At 39.8% G+C, this 19984-nt stretch overlaps 1 protein-coding gene across 2 annotated transcripts in view; it reads right to left on the bottom strand.

The window, feature by feature from the left end:
- Window positions 1–265: 265 nt before the first annotated feature.
- arhgef1a (Rho guanine nucleotide exchange factor (GEF) 1a) overlaps window positions 266–19984 on the bottom strand; it is a 44544-nt gene continuing 24825 nt past the window's right edge. For both annotated transcript variants that reach the window (XM_017720066.2, XM_017720068.2), the window contains 13 exons: window positions 16816–16933; window positions 14572–14820; window positions 13480–13556; window positions 13023–13198; window positions 12560–12627; window positions 12262–12450; window positions 12006–12104; window positions 11290–11339; window positions 8755–8796; window positions 7949–7999; window positions 6761–7072; window positions 6071–6263; window positions 266–1825 (listed from right to left, as the gene is read on the bottom strand). In XM_017720066.2, the coding sequence (XP_017575555.1) occupies window positions 1755–1825; window positions 6071–6263; window positions 6761–7072; window positions 7949–7999; window positions 8755–8796; window positions 11290–11339; window positions 12006–12104; window positions 12262–12450; window positions 12560–12627; window positions 13023–13198; window positions 13480–13556; window positions 14572–14820; window positions 16816–16933 (1695 nt within the window). In that variant the 3' untranslated portion in view covers window positions 266–1754. The remainder of the gene's footprint in view (window positions 1826–6070; window positions 6264–6760; window positions 7073–7948; window positions 8000–8754; window positions 8797–11289; window positions 11340–12005; window positions 12105–12261; window positions 12451–12559; window positions 12628–13022; window positions 13199–13479; window positions 13557–14571; window positions 14821–16815; window positions 16934–19984) is intronic.

Below are 19984 nucleotides of genomic sequence, written 5' to 3'. Positions count from 1 at the left end.
TTCTAGTTGGCCCACTAATGTATCATTCAGCCTTCTTCAATCAATACAGCTTTACAGTCTTACAGACTCTGTTACTTTGACTTTTCTCAAAACATAACTGAATGCTACCACACCGCAACTTCACTTCACTGTATGTACTGTAAAAATTACAGATCCAATGTATGCAAGTTTACGTTAGTCAAAACCATATCATCGCGGTCGTATCAACACATTTGAATACACCAGCTGTCCCTTACAGTGAAAATTCACAATGAATGGTTCAAAATGACTTGGAATAAAACCGTGTTTGTTTACATTTGACCTACATACAAATTTAAGAATTTTTTTTCCTTTTTACCATTAAAGCTACCATTATGGAGATTTTGTTAAGACAGTAGGGATATATTTGTGCATTGTACTTCACCATTTTCAGTCCATAGCCACGACTTTAATTCTGAAATCCATAACAATATTCTTTAGTCATAATAGCATTTTAAACAATATTTAAACATATCAATATTAATTAAATTCCTATACAAATCCTTTTGTTTGTACGTAAATAGAAACATTATACTTAACTTTTCAAATCAGAGGAATTACAAACCTACAAACATACAATAGTCTCTGTATTCTGATTCCTGAAATCAAAGCTTAAGACACATCATGTTGACAAACACAGCCAGTGACCTATGGCACTGTCAAATCAAGGTTAAACGTCCAAAAACTAAAACAAAAATGGAAAAGAATTCTGGAATCAACATGGAAGGTCCAACAAAGAGATCCTAGCAAATAATCATCTCATATGTACAGAGCTACAAAAAAAAAAATAAACAAATCTACCTGGGTTCAGCGAGTCCTCTGCTGTGAGCTAAAATGACCAGCAAAATATCTACAGCATACTAAAGTCCTCATGCTAATGTACAGCTGTAATTACTCAGTTAGTGTATGGAAAACATGTGGTTTTACATCTTAAGTTTGTAACTCTGCGTTTGTAATTTTATTTAAATTACAGCTAGTTCTTTTGGTTTAATGGTCTTTGTTGTGTTTAAAGTTACGACTTTTTTTCTCAGAATGTTCTACTATGTGTTTGAAAGATCAACAACGCTTCTGCTAAAGTGAAAGAAGAATAAATAAATGACAAATTAAGAGCAAAAAAAGAAAACTTTAACGTTCATGTCCTAAAGTGAAACACAAGACTCTTTCACGATTACTGAAGAATAAAAACTAACTGCGTGCTTCTGCGTGTACAGAAAACGTGGTTTAGCAAGAGCTGAAAGAAAAACATCACATACAGCATCTCTGCTGTCAACAAGAACGCCCTGAAGGTTTACTTCAGTCCTTTTAGCGACTGTCAAGTTTATTTATGTGTTCATATTGTAACACTAAACATTTCATGCAATATCAAGTGCAGAGTCCTGTTATTTGTATAAATCTGACACTTATAAGCTTGTTGTCATGCTGCTTTGGCATATTCTTATTGGTCCACTGATGTCAAAAGCCAAACTGGATTAAAAAAAAAAAAACAAACAAACAAACAAAAAAAAATACTTATGTCAAAAAATACAATGCCAAAGATTGCCACAAAAAGCTGTAAAACAAAAATCACCAAATACAATTAAATATGTATATGATTAAGGTAATATCAATAGCTATATATTCTTCCTTTAGAGTTCTGAGGAAGACTTGCTCATACAGTCTTGTGGTTCAGTAGCGTTGGGTCCGATGTATTAAGTTAGGCTAGGGTCCAGTTCTAGATTCTAGGCACCAGTAGAGCATTAGCAGTGTGAGGCCTCCCTTTCTCGCGGTTCTGGAGCTGACTCGCCCTCCTCTGGAATGTCTTGCAGATCTGGATGGAAAACAAAATTGAAAATAATTACAAACCGGAAGCATAAAGCTTCACTGATCCATCGAAATATACAAATCTCGGGCTGTATACTGTTTTTGTTGTTGTACCACTGCAGAACTGATCAGACGCTCACAGATGAAATTATAAAGAGACTTTACTGAATATTAAATATTAAAATATTTTCCAAACTCGTCGTCTAAACACAGGCAATGGTCAAATGCAAAACAGTCCAAAAACACAAAAAGACAAACATTTCTAGAAAGCAGACAATATCCAAAAGGGCAGAGAAGCCAGAAAAACAAGTAAGCAATACAAGAGAAACCTCTCAGTAGCTCACAATACCTTGCGAAGACCTCAATAAAGCCCTAAATAAAAGTTTAAATACTATCATTGGTCACATGAACAAGGACAACAGGTGAAAGATGTCAGTGTTCTGGTGAAGCGGAACGATGATAGGTTGTGGAATGAGTGTCATCAGTCACGTGATCCCCAAGGGAGTTCTGGGAATTGGAGTTGGAATCTGGATGGGTGTGTGACAGTTATCTGTCTAAAATCCTCCAGTTCCTTCTTTCTTCAAAAAATATTCCTCAATTTTACCTGAATAATCAAATCTAATTGTTATAAAAATGTCATTTCTGATGCACTGAATAGTTTCCTAAAGAACTACCCTGCAAAAAAATGCTATCTTAGCAATTAACATCATCTTCAATATAGTCTAAATATCTAATAGTTCTTATTCTTATAATATACAATTATCTGACTACCTGATGTTTTATTACTTACTTTATGTATTTTATTAAGTGAAGTTATCTCAATATATTGGCACTATATTGTTTCATAAATATTTCTAAAAATAGGCAAAATTATCTTCCAACACAGTGAGATAATTCTGCCTAAAAATGACGAATCAAGTAAATAATACGTTTAATAATCTTATAATATTCCTATAACCATCTCAAAATGAGAAATATTAGATACATCAACTAGACCTAAGATTTCACTAGCAAAGATGTCCTTTTTTGCAGTTTCAATTCAAGTTGGCAAGCCAGATATTTACCCCAATTAAAGATTTAAGACATGACAAAATGTTCCCAGTTTAAAAAACTGATATTCCTTTAGTATCTTTGTCAGTATCTTGACATGAATGCTGACACACAGCAGGTCCTCAGTTATATCAGTTAGAAATTAACTGATGTGTGATTTTCTAAGTCTGTAGCTAATCAGGCAAACAGTGCACAGCAACACCTACAAACAGCACCCTTGTGAGCAGCAGGGTTTAAAGGGCACGGTGAAATAGTGGAGCTGCCAACAAAGCATCATACAAAAGAGTAAAAGAAACTTCAGGGACAGTGACATTACAAAGTTAATAAATGAACTTCTTTCACACTGAAACATTTTGCTGGGGTGTAACTGAATCTGTAAACAATACCACAGACTGTGAGCGTGCACTGCAGTCGCATCAAACTGCATTTGAACGCCGTGTCTTCTCACGCTTCATTTGATTCAGAGAGTTGAAACCATGTTAAATATTATTCTACCATGTGTTCGATGCTCATGCCTTTGTCAATCCAGTTTCTTTTGCAGCTGTTAAAGAAAGGCTCTCAATAATATGCCTTTGAGAAACTACTGAAATTTTACACCTAGTCTAAAGATTAAGAAAATCTGCAAAGCTGGCCACCACAACTTTTCAAGTGTTAGTAAATCAGGCGGAATCTCTAACCAGCTGCATTTCCGACATATCCGTACAGTTTTCTGCATGATCTCCCAGATTTTACACTAATGTATATGTATTTTTCTTATGCATGGCACCTTTGATGCATAACATGCAGACAGAATGCGTCCAGTTTGAGCCGACAACTGGCGCAAAATGCTCAGTACATCCGGCCCACAATCAGAAACAGCAGGGACTGCATGCTGAAATATTTAAACAGTCTGACTCCTCCATTTAAAAAAAACACACTTTCATTCACCCACACACATGGAAAATGGCTCTGTATCCGCTTCACTCATTTTCATTCCTCAGAATTTACTGTGCCTATGTGTGCAGGTGCGTAGGTGAGCGTGATTTATGAGGCTGTGTGTTGTATTAAATACTGTGAGCATGTACTGTGTATTCTAACTGAATCAATATCACTTACATAAGCTTGAGTGTAGGCTGCTATTAGTATTACATGGGGCTAAAGTTTAGTGCATGTCAGCTGAGGCATCACAGACTGAAGCACAACCACAATACACTTGCAACGCACCAAAAAGGACAGCTTAATTAATACATAACTGCAGTGGTGTAAAACAGGGGTCTTCAGTCTTATCTGCAAAAGTCCAGTGTGCACGTTTTCATTCCAACAAGACGAGAGCACATGCGATCAGTTATTTGAAGACTGAGACCAACTGATTTAACAAGTAGAATCTGTTGTGCTTCTGCTTGGCATGAAAATCTGCAGCCACACTGACCCTTTATGGATTAGACTGAACACCCCTGGAGTAAAGTGACATGCTGAAGCCAAGATCAGGAACAGTTTTGGTAGCACATATCAAAATAAACAACTTCTTTGCTGGACAGCAAGATATAATAAATGAGCATTTTTAGTATGTAAAAAAGTAGACCAGTGATCCAACATTTCTATTTGGTGTTAAAGGGACTATATGATACAAAATCAACTTTTTGGTACAATGTAAATCAGGGGTGTCCAATCTTATCCACAAGGGGCTGGTGTGGCTGTAGGTTTTCACTCCAAACAAGCTGAAGCTCACCTGATTCTACTTGTTTAATCAGTAGGTCTTAGTCTTCAAACATTTCATCAGGTGACCTTCTGCTTTATTGGAGTAGAAATCTGCAGCCACACTGGCGCCTCTACTTCATGCGGAGACTGAAGAAGGCTCATCTCCCCCCTCCCATCCTCACCATGTTCTACAGGGGGACTGTGGAGAGCATCCTGAACAGTTGCCTCATCACTTGGTTTGGGAATTGCATCGCCTCAGATCGCAAGACCCTACAGCGTATAGTGAGGACAGCTGAGAAGATCATCGGGGTCTCTCTCCCCTCCATCATGGACATCTACACCACTCGTTGTATCCGGAAAGCCACTAGCATTGTGGACGACCCCATCCATCCCTCACACTGAGTTTTTTCACTGCTGCCATCTAAAGCAACAGCTTTATTCCTCAAGCAATCAGGTTTTTAAACTCACAAGGACTGATAAAATATTCCCCCCACCCCACCACCCCAACTCTACACACTCACCTCTTTTGATGCTCTACTTGCACTATCTGGATCGTTGCTGCTACACTGTGTTTACACTGTTTTACTACCTCAGTAACTGCTGTGTTTATGTATGTCATCTGACTGCGTGACTCACAGATCACAGCATGTTAAATATCTCTGCACCTTATTCCACTACCTCATGTCCAGAATGAGTGCTGTGTCGTTGCTGCACTGTCCTGTCTGTTTAATGTGTCTAACGTCTGTTTAATTTATCGGATTCATTATATTGTGTCCAGCTTAATTTTTTTGTTTGCACACTACTATCTGCACGTTCACACTTTTCCTGGAGGAATGTGATTTCACTCCACTGTGTACTTGCACAGACGGAATGACAATCTTGACTTGCGGATAAGACTGGACACCACTGATGTAAACAAAATGTTTCAAAATGTACCGTTCAGTCTATAAACACTGTTAGAAATAAAAGTACTGTGCAGGTACAGTTTTCATTCATCAAGGTACAAACAATGTAAAAACAGTGGATTTAAGGTCCAGTGGTGAATGTTCTCCCAGGTAAGAGGTAGGTAGGTAGGTAGGTAGGTAGGTAGGTAGATAGATAGATAGATAGATAGATAGATAGATAGATAGATAGATACTTTATTGATCCCTAAGGACATTTAGCAACATATATAGCAGCACAACAGAACATTACAGACTTCCCTCTTTTAAGGAATTACACTGCTTTTCTAAATATAGTGGAATGGCTTAGGTGTTTTTTCAGTGAAGTGCATTATTCTAATAGCACCTCAATGCCCTGCAATCAGCAGCTGAGATAGTAATTAATGCTCGCTTTATCTTATACTTCACTGCCTCTGAGTCAGCTCAGTCAGATGTGACTCTTTTTTTTATCTCCCAGTTTCTTATGAGGAACTAGATAGACCTGACAAGTCTTGCTAGTTCCTAAAATGTCTTGGTTTCTTATAAGCTTCTTCTAAAAGATAATCAGTCCCAAAAGATCACTCCTACATCACTGCAATACTGACCTCTAGGGCTCTCTGAACGTGGAGACACCTTAACATCTTCATCATCATCATCGTCATCATCATCATCTGAGATCACATCTACATCTACATCACTGCAATCCTGAAGGCAGTCCAGCTGATCCACAGACGCGTGACTAACCAGTGGTGTGTCCATGTTTGGGTCAGTCTCACTCTCTTTACGCTGGGATGGAGCCTGTAGGAAAGAGAGGGTGGATAAATCATAATAATCTTATGAGGTGCATTTACAACTAATGGAATATTTAATATCTGAACATCTTACAACACTATATATATATAAATATATCATTGCATACTATTTGGGTTTATCTGCTCTTGAAGGGTCTCATATGTGGAACACTTACAAAATGGTATTTTTAGAAGCTGCAAAAAGTATTCTGCTTTTTTTAAAGGTGAAATGCAATGAGTGATTCTGCTAAAGATGATACAACAAACATATTAATGATCAGAAAGCATTATTCAATAACCCGAACAAAGAAGCGCCATATTTACGTAGATGTCAGTATCACTTCTGTAAACTGTCATAAAGAACATAGTTCAGCTGATTGAGATTATATTATTCCCATTTAAGCGATTACTATATATAACATTTTCCCCAACAAGGTTAATCCAGCCAGGGATTAAAATTGGTTCCGAAAAACTAACATTTTTGAACGCAGTGTGATGTGATACCTGTGAAGCAGCAGCTGCTGTGCTGTCCCCCAGAACAGCAGTGTTGGACTTTAGATCTCTTAACTGTTTCTCTAGCTGAGCTCTTGCTCTCTCGCTGTCCTTCAGCTTCCCCTCGGCTCCTCTTAACCGCACCAACTCCTCCTGCAGAAGGCTATGCTGTCGCTGGAGCAGGGCCAGTTCACCCACCGAGCCCACATCGCTGCCTCCGTCCCGCGACAGAGAGCGCACAGGACGGGCACCAGCCGCGGCCGGAGACACGGAGCTCTCACGCAGGCAGAACTCTAAAATAGAGTCCTGACGAATCACTGCCCCCTGAGAAAGAGTAAAATATGTGTTTTAAGGTATTCTTAAAAATGCTGTTATGGTGTTGTTCATTCAAAAAATGTTATTTAACAACACTTTTTGACTTAAAACATTAAACCTCATATTTGATCTTTATAATATGAACTATACAGTTGGATAATTAATTATAATACATACAAAATGTAGTTGAATTCTGTGTATTAACTGATGTAGTTTACTAATTTGTCGCCACATTTAAAAAAAGAATTCCTAGTTTGACCCTTTTAACCATTCGTAGTTCTAGCCTGAACTCCAGCTGCTCACACACTGTATATTGCTCTGACTCTGTGACTGAAGTCCTTTCTTTGAAATACTGTTCTATGGAAATTGTGATTTTCATGCTCTGTTCATGTGAACCCTGCTTTCACATTATTGAATTAGTGAAAGTGATGCTGATGAAGTTTACATTGTCCACTCATAAAGTTGTAACAAAATGCATTGCTTTTTAAATAAGACAAATGAGACTGATCGCAGTTAGCTACACAAAAGAATGTGATCATGATTAATTACTACTTTGTTTTATATCTCTGTGTTAAAAAAGCTACGCATGCTGCCTTTGTTAAATAAGATTAACAAACTTCTTGTGTTAAAAGTAACACAAAATGCGATGCCGTTAACTGGACAGTTAAAGGTGTTGAAAAACAACCCTTTTTTTAAGGCATCAATTTTGAGAGTGTACTTCAATTCAATTCACTGCAATTCAATTAGTTCAATTCAGTTCAATTCAAATGAAGTCATTTTATACGTTGCTGTGCAGGTAAAGAAATGAACCGGGACACAATAATTTTCAGTATAAACAAATGCATGAATCAGATATGAGTCAATTGCTGTGGGATGGAATCTGACCTGCAGAGCATGGAGCTGAGCACTGAGATTCACCAGCCTCTGAGACATCTCCTGAAATACACACAATTCATAAACACAGGAACAAATCTAACACACTCACCAGACTACATTTCTACATTTATTAATATTTCATGATTTAATGCATGCTTTGTATGAGCAGCTCATAACCAAATGCCTTGTATTCGAGGCAAAGTGAAAAACCTGAGAAATGCTGCATTTAGAGACTATTTGTAATGTTTTTTATGTTTTAATTTGGAAATATTTGTGGACATTTATACAAAGTAAAACACTGAAAACTGCTTTCCAGGAAATACGTTACATTTTTCGACTGGTACTATTATAATATTCAAAGATTCACCAAAAGCATGGTACAGATGTCATGCAAGTCAAACATCTTTCAAGTTTACTGTGTTGATATTTGCTCTACTACTTGGTAGTCTAAAATAAATTTGCCACATTTGCCAAAGTCATATTTATTTTAATGCATATATTTTAATGTATTTAGGATGGGAAATCTGTTCTGTTCAAGCAACACAGAAATGTACTGGATTAAATGTTATGCATTGGTTTACCAGACTTGTCAAGTTTTAGCAATTGTTACAACCAGCTACTCCATCTGGCTGAAAATTGATGGAGTTAGCTGTGCAGTTTGCACTCCAGCCAGAAACAAGACTAGGTAAAGGCTCCAAGATTTGATTTGGTTTGGAATATCCTGGAGCAAGCACTTATGCACTGAACTTACAATGTATTTCCCTGCATGATCCAAACTATTTTAGTGCTTAAACTGTTTATAACTGACTCTGTACCTCACTCGGTGTCCTATCCTCCACTTGATTCCCATTCCCATCCTGTAAGATTAAAGGAATCAATCAGTTCTGATGAATCAATCAAATCTGATTCACTGATTCAGACATTACTAGCTCACTCAACAAGCTTGGTATGGTAATGAAGTAAAGGACATCAGCTTAAAACATGCTGTTTATAAGAAGTGTTGGTAACTGATTTTTTAAGCAAAGTTCTGCGGCAATAATGGTGCTGTTTCAGAATCGTGATAGGTTTTTATCTGGATTCAGGTTGCCATGGAAACTTGGGAGTTTCAGACAGTCTTGAATAATGAGTAATTATCCTTTTTACAGGACTGCATAAAACTCAGCAATAATGTGACACATCCTCTCCATCTACGCTGGTACTCAGTTTGATAAATGTTTTTTTTTTTTTTTTTTTACATAGAGTCTTTAGACTTGGGTGTGGGTCTTGTCATAATCATAATTTGTTCATTTATGATTATCCATCCTTCCATCTATTGTCATCTGCTTATCTGATTCCGGATCGCGGGGGCAGCAGCCTAAGCAAAGAGGCCAGGCCTCCCTCTCCCCACCACTTCCTCTAGCTTTTCCGGAGGGATACAGAGGCTTTCCCAAAACAGTCGAGAGATATAGTCCCTCCAACGTGTCCTGGGTCTTCCCCGGGGTCTCCTCCCCGTCAGACATGTCTGGAACACCTCCCTAGGGAGGCGTCTAGAGGCCACCCTTACCAGATGCCCGAACCACCTCAACTGGCTTCTCTCAACGTGGAGGAGCAGCAGCTCTACTCCAAGCCTCTCCCGAATCTTCGAGCTTCTCATCCTATCTCTAAGGGAGAGTCCGGCGACCCTGTGGAGAAAGCTCATTTCGGCCGCTTGTATCCGCAATCTCGTTCTTAGGTGAGAGTCGGAACGTAGATTGACCGGTAAATTGACAGCTTCGCCTACTGGCTCAGCTCTCTCTTCACCATGACGGATCAGTATAGGGTCTGCATTACTGCAGACTCCACACCAATCCGCCTCTCAACCTCTGGCAAGAATTTACTCCCGACCTGGACAGAGCATTCCACCCTTTTCCAACTGAGGACCATGGTCTCAGATTTAGAGGTACTGATTTTCATCCCAGCTGCTTCACACTCGGCTGCAAACTGGTTCGGAGAGAGCTGGAGGTCCCAGCCTGATGATGCCAACAGGACCACATCATCCGCAAAAGGCAGACGTGAAATCCTGAGGTCACCTTACCGAACACCCTCCACCACTTGGCTGTTCTGAGAAATTCTGTCCATAAAAGTTATGAATAGAATTGGTGACAACAGACAGCCCTGGCGGAGTCCAACCCTAACTGGAAACCAATCTGACTTACTGCTGGCTATATGGACCAAGCTCGTGCTCCTTTTGTACAGGGACAGAATGGTGAGGATAAAAAGCTGGTCCAGTGTTCCACGACCAGGCCGAAACCCACATTGTTCTTCTTGTAGCTGAGATCTGACTATCAGTCGGACTCTCTTCTCCAGTACCCCTGCATAGACCTTAATGGGTAGACTGAGAAGTGTGACCCCCCGATAGTTGGAACACACCCTCTAGTCCCCTTTCTTAAAAAGAGGGACCACCACCCCGGTCTGCCATTCCAGGGGGACCGCCCCAGATGTCCATGCGATGTTGCAGAGGCGTGTCAGCTAAGACAGCCCCTACAACATCCAGAGCCCTCAGGAATTCCAGGCGGATCTCATCCACCCCCCAAGCTCTGCCACCAAGGAGTTTTCCAACCACTTTGGCTACCTCAGCCTGAGTGATGGACAGACCCTCGCCCCCGGATCTTCAAGCTCTACCTCCTCTAGGGAAGGATCGTTGGTTGGATTGAGAAGATCCTTGACGTATTCCTTCCACCGTCCATTGACGTCCCCAGTCAAAGTCAGCAGCCCCCCAGCCCCACTGTATATAGTGTTTGTCAGGAACCACTTTCCTGAGGCGCCTGACAGTTTGCCAGAACCTTCTCGGTGCCTGTCAATAGTCTTTCTCCATGGCCTCACCAAACTCCTCCCAAACCCGAGTTTTTGCCTCAGCAACCGCCGAAGCCACGACCTGCTTGGCCCTTCGGTACCCATCTTTTGCTTCCAGAGTCCCACAAGCCAACCGGGCCCGACAGGACTCTTTCTTCAGCTTGACGGCTTCCTTTACCTGAGGTGTCCACCAATGGGTTTGGGGATTACCACCATGACAGGCACCTACAACCTTGTAGGTCTCCCCCAAGCCTGGCTCCAGGGTGAGGCCCCAGTAACCCTTATCCAGGCGAGGGAAACTGGGTCCTGATGGTCTCCATCATATGGGGTTTTTGGATCACCCTTTGTCTGGCCCATCACCCACGACCTGTTTGCCTTGGGAGACCCTACCAGGAGCTTTCGCCCCTGACAACATAGCTCCTAGGATCATGTAGGCATGCACCACTTTCCACCATGGTAAGATGGTGATCCAAGGAGAGGTATTTATGATTAAATTAATCAAATTTCTGTTAAATGATTATTTGATATCTGTTTCTTACCTGAGAAGACGCAGTCTCCTGTGAGCCATTAACTAATACCTCCTGTCCATCTGAGATGATTGGGAAGGTACATGGAAAGGAGAAATAGACAAGATTAATTAGAAATACAATAATGACCACATTGTTATGAGATAATATGTAAACTGATATATGTAATCCTGTTACAAGTTAACACCAGCATGATATTATAAGAATACTAGAAGGCTAGTTTTCCTAATGAACTAGTCAATTTGGGTTTTAAATCTTCTTCCTCAGATTGACATTTTTCTTATTCCAATTTTACGAGAAGTATACATATAGTGGATATTATTTGTTTGGTGCATCTAGTGAGTCATATATAATCATATGGGCATGTACTAAAAATCCTGTATCTAATTTTTGTCATATGTTTAATTCATGCTACAAGTCACTGTAAATGCTAATACAACCAAAATCTTTTGGGTTTTTACTCTGTTACCAAATACTAATACCAAATTACTAATACCAAAATTATATAAATATACTAATCATCATACTAATCATAAATTCTCTATTTGCTTTAAGCATAAAATAAACAGAATCTGCTTTTGATATTCATGGCTTGTCTGGGAGTTGACAGTACAAAGTATAAAAGCGGGAAATGTATGACACAGTGTGGCAGAACTCATAGTGGGACAGATGTGAAAGCCACTTTAGACTGTTCTTCTACGGTTATCATGCTCCTGGTTAATACTTACTGATCACTAGCGCCCCTGTATGATTGTGGTGGCCATTGGAACTGCAAGCCAAAGAGACCTCTAAACCAGAGCCTAACAACAGCTCAGTCAGTCTGTCCACTGTTGAAAGAGAAACAGGTCCTGACTCAATGACTGTTCATTATATTTGTAAAAGTTCATTTAAGTAATTTATTACATTGGAAAATGAACAGGGAAAATCAGAGGTATTGAGAGGCTGGCAGGTAGGGCTGTTGTTTATTTAACATTTCACCCTCACCTTCTGTAATAGCCTGAGTGAGTAGCTGCTCCCCTCGAGGAGCCTGAGGAGTGTCAGCCCTGAAGACGTTTCTGGAGTTGGGCGGCAACATGACCTCGTGACCACCCATGACCTCAGCCAGATCTGAGAACAGGGTTACTCGCTCCTGGAGCAACTCCAACACCTCCCTGTCCTTCTGCTGGATGTCAGCTGAGGAAGGAGGAGGCGCATAAGTGTGAGGCTTAAGATTTAAAGCAGGTGAAGGGAGAGACTGATAGTGGTGAACTAAAGGCAGTGTGTAAAAGGATGCACTGCACACCTTTAAGCCTCCGCAAAAGTGCCTTATCCTCAGTTTCAATAAGTGGGAATTCATCTCTTGAGGGACAACTGCAAAGAAAGAAGATATGAGAAATTCTATTAGTTTTGGCTGGACATTTATTTATGTGATTACATGTATAGGGACCAACATAGCAAGCATGGTATGTGCAAGCTGTAAACTAATTTGTGGATGGGCTTTTAACTAGATGCAGTAGTTATGATTTTTTTAAAAAAGTAACTTGCTACTACTTCACAACCTCTTTCCCTGCCCACTGTCAAGAATTTGAACACCTTCCAAATTGCAATTTAACCCCTAGCTGTATTGTGTATGTGTGTTTGTGAAGAGTAAAATCTAACATTTACTGGAGATGATTTACTCTTACAGAATTAAACTGAATCAAATTCAACTCCATATCAATATTTTAATTCTACTGACTTCACTGTGTGTGAGTGTGTGTATGCACCTGCTGACAGCTTGTGCTATGTGACGTATCCAGGTGTTTCTGTCATCTTTAGAAGCTGCATGGAGCTCGTACATCTCTGGTGGGCTGAACTCACTGCTGATAAGGAACAACCCTCGCTCCTGATTAGCGATGTCTCTTACCAAAAGATGCTGCAATGAGACTACTGCAGACTTATCCTACAGAGAGAATTAACAGAGAAAGAGAAAGAGAAAAAGAGAGAGGAAAAGTAGTATGTATTATCTTGGTAAACTGAGCTGTGTGGAATGACATACATTCACCTGAAATTAAAAGCTGCACTAAACTTTCCTGAAAGAAAGCGAACTAAACACAATCCACTGAGTCAGACACCTTTATTGAAATATGTTTATGCATAATGTGAAAAGATGTGGGTTCACTTCTGTGCCCATGTTGTGTGTGTCCTTGAGTGAGTCAATGTACAGCATGTCTGTAGACTCACCGAACTTGCAAAGACGTATCTCTGATCTTTTTCTTGCAGAAACACCAGTATGTCAGTCATCAGTAGAACCTGAACATCTTTAGGAAACAAACAGCAAAGAAAACACATTTGCTTGAGCTCTCTCTCTTTTAAACACATAAAATGCTAAAGTTTGGGCACTCAAATGACATTCTGTTGTTTTGTTTGTGTGACATGTTCTCACTACTGGTTCTTGTCAGCACCATTTTGGCCAACTGAACATGTTGAATCAGCACTGACTTCCAAGAGACACACAGAGAGTAGCCTCATGTTTCCACACTGGTGCACACTGCAAAATTTTCTGCACACAGCAGAATTTTAACTCCTTTTTGATTACTGAATGCACAAATTTGTAAAGAGGCAGTATATAAATGTCGTTTTCCCAGCAAAAAGATATTTAATGTTAGCGAAGGGAAATACATATATGTATTGCTATCATGACAAATCATGCCACAATACACTGCAGTGTGCTTTTCTCAGTATATTGCAAATATCATCAGTACTCCTCTAACACTGACCAACTGCATGATTCATCAGCACAGGATGTGAAATGCTGAATAAAAATTATTTGCACTCATAGCTTTTGAGGATATTTTTTAAATGTGGCACCACTGGTTCTCTTTTGTCTGTCAAATGTCAGATATAATTAATATTGTGACATATTGTGTATTGTGAACCCCTATTTAATATTGTTCTGAATAAACAAGGACACATGAAAGCTCTGAAGTTGCCCTGAGCATTATAATTTACTGTTTAATGTGTAAATGTTTACTTCTGAGTAGACTTTTTACCCACCTGGCACAAAACTTACAATAAATTTAGATGTGTTAGGGACATTTAAAAGTGGCAAAACATTCAAACAATGTATTCTTTATTTTGTATGTTATATTTTTATAAACTAATGTGAATGCTGCTTCAAAGTTCTTATTTGATGACCCTTTCACAATTGAAATGAGGCAAAATGTATGTCAACCATGGACAAAGCTGTCTGAAAAGTACCTTGGAAAATTTCCAAACTATTGATGAAAAGTCTAAACAGAAATAGATTGTTTTCTCGTTCTGTCATTCTTTCACCTTTCAGCCTAGAGCTGGATGTCTTCCACAGCAGTGTGCCGTCGTGGATAAGCTGTCTGCGGAGCAACTCTGCAGGTCTGAAGAGCGCTCCTGAGCGGAGCTTTGTCTCGGCACGTGAGTCCAGTCTTGAGCGGATCTCCTGCAGCCGCTGTGTGCGCTCCAGTTCTAGCACCTGCTGATCCACGCTGCTCAGTAGCTCCCGTATCAGAGCCAAAGACTGTGCCAGACCTGCAGCCTCCTCAGCATTGTCTGTATGAACCCATACATACACGAGTGTCATATACATGTAAATTCAATACAAATACACATGCCATTAACAAGTACTGCAAATGTGCTAATAACTCTTAGAAATCTAGAATCTTTACAGTTGACTTAGATTACAGTATAATTACAGAATTTATCATTTAGAATAAGTTCAAATTTTCTTTTTACAACGTTTTTCCATGTTTTTGTTGTCCCAAAATGACAAAAATAGTGCGAAATATAAAGGATTGATTTTCTTTCAACAAAGACTGCGCACAATAAAACTGTCTACTAATAAAACACAGACCAATTAAAGTTTGCAATGTGCACTTTTGACAGAATTCCACTTGCTTCAATGAGTAATAAGCGATAAATATACACAAATGCACAAAATGTAAGAAGAGGCATTTCAGGGTATTTATTCCAAGGGCAGACCTGGTCCTGGGGGCTAAGGTGGGGGAGATAGGAGTTTACTCTCAGAAGCCACAGTTGGGGGTTTATTAATTAATTATTTCTCACTCAGCTTACTGAAATAAGCAGAGATATTCTGTAAAAGTACAGGTTATATATTTTAATCATTTTTTTCTCGTTCTACGTAAGAAGATTTTTAAATGTGTGACACTAAAACAAATGTAAAAAAGTCAGAAGTGTTGACACACAACCGTAAATATAGAACACATGTGAATGTAATTCATTGCCTAAATTACAATTTGCATTTACAAAAGAATTTGCAGAACCTCTGGTGCAGGCTAAAATTTAGCAATTGCAGCTGCCCTAGTTTCAAAACTGATCTACGATGGTATGATGTTACGCCTAACTGGCTAATTTGGATTGTGGAGGCGTTAATATACAGATCCACTCTGCACAATTATACCAGCTGTAGGCAGAGAAAAGCAGACAGAGAAACAAGAAATTGTCTCTTGAAAAGCAAGTTCTGTCAGAGGAGGCGAGTCTCAGCAGCTAAAAGACTTACTTAGGAAATCACTGTGAAGAAAATATATATAATTAAAACTGTGGATAAACGATAAAAAAAGCCGCAAACAAAACCAGGTCTCACCTTTCAAAGGGCATGAGGACAGAACCAAATAATTTTTTGTGCAGAATTTTTTGATTACAACGTTTAGGATGACACACTTTTTTGAAACATAAAGATGCGATGCTGTGGCTATTTTCAGATTAAAAAAAACACAGTAAGTAAATCTCTTTAGGTTGCTCATTTGCATATACTAACACCTGCAGCTCAGTGTCGACCTCGTATGCACACACACAAAAGGCTTCTGCTTCACGCTGATAAATCAGATGTTGAAAGCTTGCATGCCCAATGCTTTAGCACACCAAAGGTTTTGTAAATATGGTCCTATATAATTTCATAATTACATTTGATGGATGTGGTAAACAAATGGAGTTTTTCCATTTTAGAACTATAACTTAGTCCTGATGTCCAGGTGGCTGTATCAAGAACAACAGCAACACCAAGGTGAGATCAAGAGAGACAGGTTTGTCTTAAACTCATCAGTCACGTCAATCAGATCAACACAAACAGCTGAGGAAGTGAGGCCTTCTGCCTTCACTTGTGATGTACTGAATCAGGCAGACTTGCTCCATTCAGGCACTCAGTGAAATTGTGTTGAACCCAGATGGCACTGAGAAACTCATAGCAGCTGGGTCCATTGGAACTCATTAACAACTGTAATTGAGCCAGCAGACAAAAAGTGCATGGAATAAATGTTTTTGTGGCATTACTGGTTATGCAGTGGTTATTTGATTTGTCTGTCAAATTCAGTACTGATTGAGTAGAGACATCTGAATAAAGATGTACTTCAATCTCTAGATTCTTGCACAATATGCACAAATGTAGTTGTATATGTATTATGAAGTTAATGGTTTCATAACAACATGTGCAATAAACATGTAATATGTCCACTAACATAATGGCTTTCCTGATACCAGGCTTACAACAAGCGCTGTCTAGTTTCAGCTGTTACCATGGAGATGGCTTACCCTTTGTGTTGTCGAGGATACGCTGCACCAGGACAGGATACTTAGTGATGCGCTGAGTAACCAGCAGAATGCACTCTTGGAAACCATGACGACGCAACAGAGGAACTCTACTCACCCTCTGAGAGAGAGAGAGAGAGAGAGAGATAGAGAGAGAGAGAGAGAACATCAGAGAGATGAATCAGAAAGAGTTATAGGTTAGAAAAAATAACATCTACTGTAACTGAGTCTGTGCTTTGTAGAAAGTCTGCACGTATGTGTCTGGATTAAACCCAACCTTATCTAATGTACATTAAATTGGCAGTGCCCCCTTTAACTCACTAAAATGATGGTTTATGTTGGGCATAGTAAAATGTATTTCTGTGAGCTACTGTATTTTCTATCACTATATAAAGAAGCAGAATGCTGCTATTAGCAGATGATGTTCTGCAATGGTGAGCGTGCTGATCACTAAGACCTTTTAACTGATTTGATCAGTTGATCAGTGTAAAGTATATTCCTATATTATAGATGCAACATAGATGGATAAGCTTTTATAAAATGTAGAAATTGGGCCTAAATCCACCTGGTTTAGCATTATGAAGAATCATTAAACATAAAGTAACATTTATTTTTTGAGGTTTAAATGCAAATGAAATCAAATATCAGGTTGAGATACTGGCTAAATCTAAACATCTGTCTGATGCTGATATTTTAAAGCAAATGTGTGTGGATACCAAAATGATTCTGTTGTCACTGTGCATCCCTAGTTCATATGTTTGCTTTGTCAAAGTTGTTTGTGACAAAAAAAAGACATTTTCAGCTTAGTTATATTACATTTACATTTATATGTACAGCATTTAGCAGACGCTCTTATCCAGAGCAACTTACAAGAAGTGCTTTGTCTATCTAGAGAAAGTATCTTTGCCAGTTACCAATAGCTTAGAGAAAAAGACAGTCCTGAGCTCAGATACTGCTAAAAACAAAAGTCACTGTTGATACCCAGAGAAAAAGGAACAGAGTTGAACACAGAACTCTGTGCCATTCAATACAATACAATACAATAAACTACAATACACAGTGCAACACAATAAAATACACTGCTCAAAAAAATAAAGGGAACACTCAAATAACACATTCTAGATCTGAGTGAATGAAATATTCACATAAAATACTTTGTTCTGTACAAAGTTGAATGTGCTGACAACAAAATCACAAAAAAATCATCAATGGAAATCAAATTTATTAACCAATGGAGGCCTGGATTTGGAGTCACACACAAAATTAAAGTGGAAAAACACACTACAGGCTGATCCAACTTTGATGTAGTGTCCTTAATAAAAGTCAAAATGAGGCTCAGTATTGTGTGTGGCCTCCACGTGCCTGTATGATCCTCCCTACAGCGCCTGGGCATGCTCCTGATGAGGTGGCGGATGGTCTCCTGAGGGATCTCCTCCCAGACCTGGACTAAAGCATCCACCAACTCCTGGACAGTCTGGGGTGCAACATGGCGTTGGTGGATGGAGGGAGACATGATGTCCCAGATGTGCTCAATCGGATTCAGGTCTGGGGAACGGGCGGGCCAGTCCATAGCTTCAATGCCTTCATCTTGCAGGAACTGCTGACACACTCCAGCCACATGAAGTCTATCATTGTCCTGCATTATGAGGAACCCAGGGCCAACCGCACCAGCATATGGTCTCACAAGGGGTCTGAGGATCTCATCTCGGTACCTAATGGCAGTCAGGCTACCTCTGGCGAGCACTTGGAGGGCTGTGCGTCCCTCCAAAGAAATGCCACCCCACACCATTACTGACCCACTGCCAAACCGGTCATGCTGAAGGATGTTGCAGGCAGCAGATCGCTCTCCACGGCATCTCCAGACTCTGTCACGTCTGTCATGTGCTCAGTGTGAACCTGCTTTCATCTCTGAAGAGCACAGCGCGGCAGTGGCCAATTTGCCAATCCTGGTGTTCTCTGGCAAATGCCAAGCGTCCTGCACGGTGTTGGGCTGTGAGCACAACCCCCATCTGTGGACGTCGGGCCCTCATACCATCCTCATGGAGTCGGTTTCTAACCGTTTGTGCAGACACATGCACATTTGTGGCCTGCTGGAGGTCATTTTGCAGGGCTCTGGCAGTGCTCCTCCTGTTCCTCCTTGCACAAAGGCGGAGGTAGCGGTCCTACTGCTGGGTGGTTGCCCTCCTACGGCCTCCTCCATGTCTCCTGGTGTACTGGCCTGTCTCCTGGTAGCACCTCCAGCCTCTGGACGCTACACCGACAAGACACAGCAAACCTTCTTGCCACAGCTCGCATTGATGTGCCATCCTGGATGAGCTGCACTACCTGAGCCACTTGTGTGGGTTGTAGAGTCCGTCTCATGCTACCACGAGTGTGAAAGCACCAACAACATTCAAAAGTGACCAAAACATCAGCCAGAAAGCATCGGTACTGAGAAGTGGTCTGTGGTCCCCACCTGCAGAACCACTCCTTTATTGAGTGTGTCTTGCTAATTACCGATAATTTCCACCTGTTTTCTATTCCATTTGCACAACAGCTGTGAAATTGGTTGTCAATCAGTGTTGCTTCCTAAGTGGACAATTTGATTTCACAGAAGTTTGATTTACTTGGAGTTATATTGTGCTGTTTAAGTGTTCCCTTTATTTTTTTGAGCAGTGTATATAAGTGCAGCTTATAATTCAATGCTCACCTATATTATGTACCTTACATATTGTCTCTGTTATTCAAAACCTTTGTACCCCCATTTTCCATTTTTTCTTTTCTTTTTTTTTTTTACTATTTTTGCATAATTTGCACTGTGCTAACATTTCAGAACAGATGAACAGCTCAACAGAAATGGGCCAACATTACTATAACATTACCTTCCATTACAATTTAAGAATGTCTTTTCTCAAGGTTTTTCTTTCTGACAACAACAATCTGAACATGAATCTGATGATAGCACTGAGTCATCACATAATTAATCAAGAACAGTAGATTAAAAGGCAAACATTGATGTTTGTTTGTCTCTGCATTAAAACTGCAAAAAAAATGGCTGAGGCTTCAGCTATAATTGCTTAAAATAGAGTCATGGACCAAATTGAACCCTCTTAACAGAGCATGGTAAACATACAAATTGCTGTGTTTTTATGTGCCGTCTTGTTCCATTGCTATGTGCTAAAAAAATGGCCAA

The sequence above is a fragment of the Pygocentrus nattereri genome, chromosome 1, assembly GCF_015220715.1.
Source record: "Pygocentrus nattereri isolate fPygNat1 chromosome 1, fPygNat1.pri, whole genome shotgun sequence".
NCBI classification, from domain to species: domain Eukaryota; kingdom Metazoa; phylum Chordata; class Actinopteri; order Characiformes; family Serrasalmidae; genus Pygocentrus; species Pygocentrus nattereri.
Note: the sequence above shows the minus strand (reverse complement) of the source record. Positions and strands in the feature narration are given on the sequence as shown.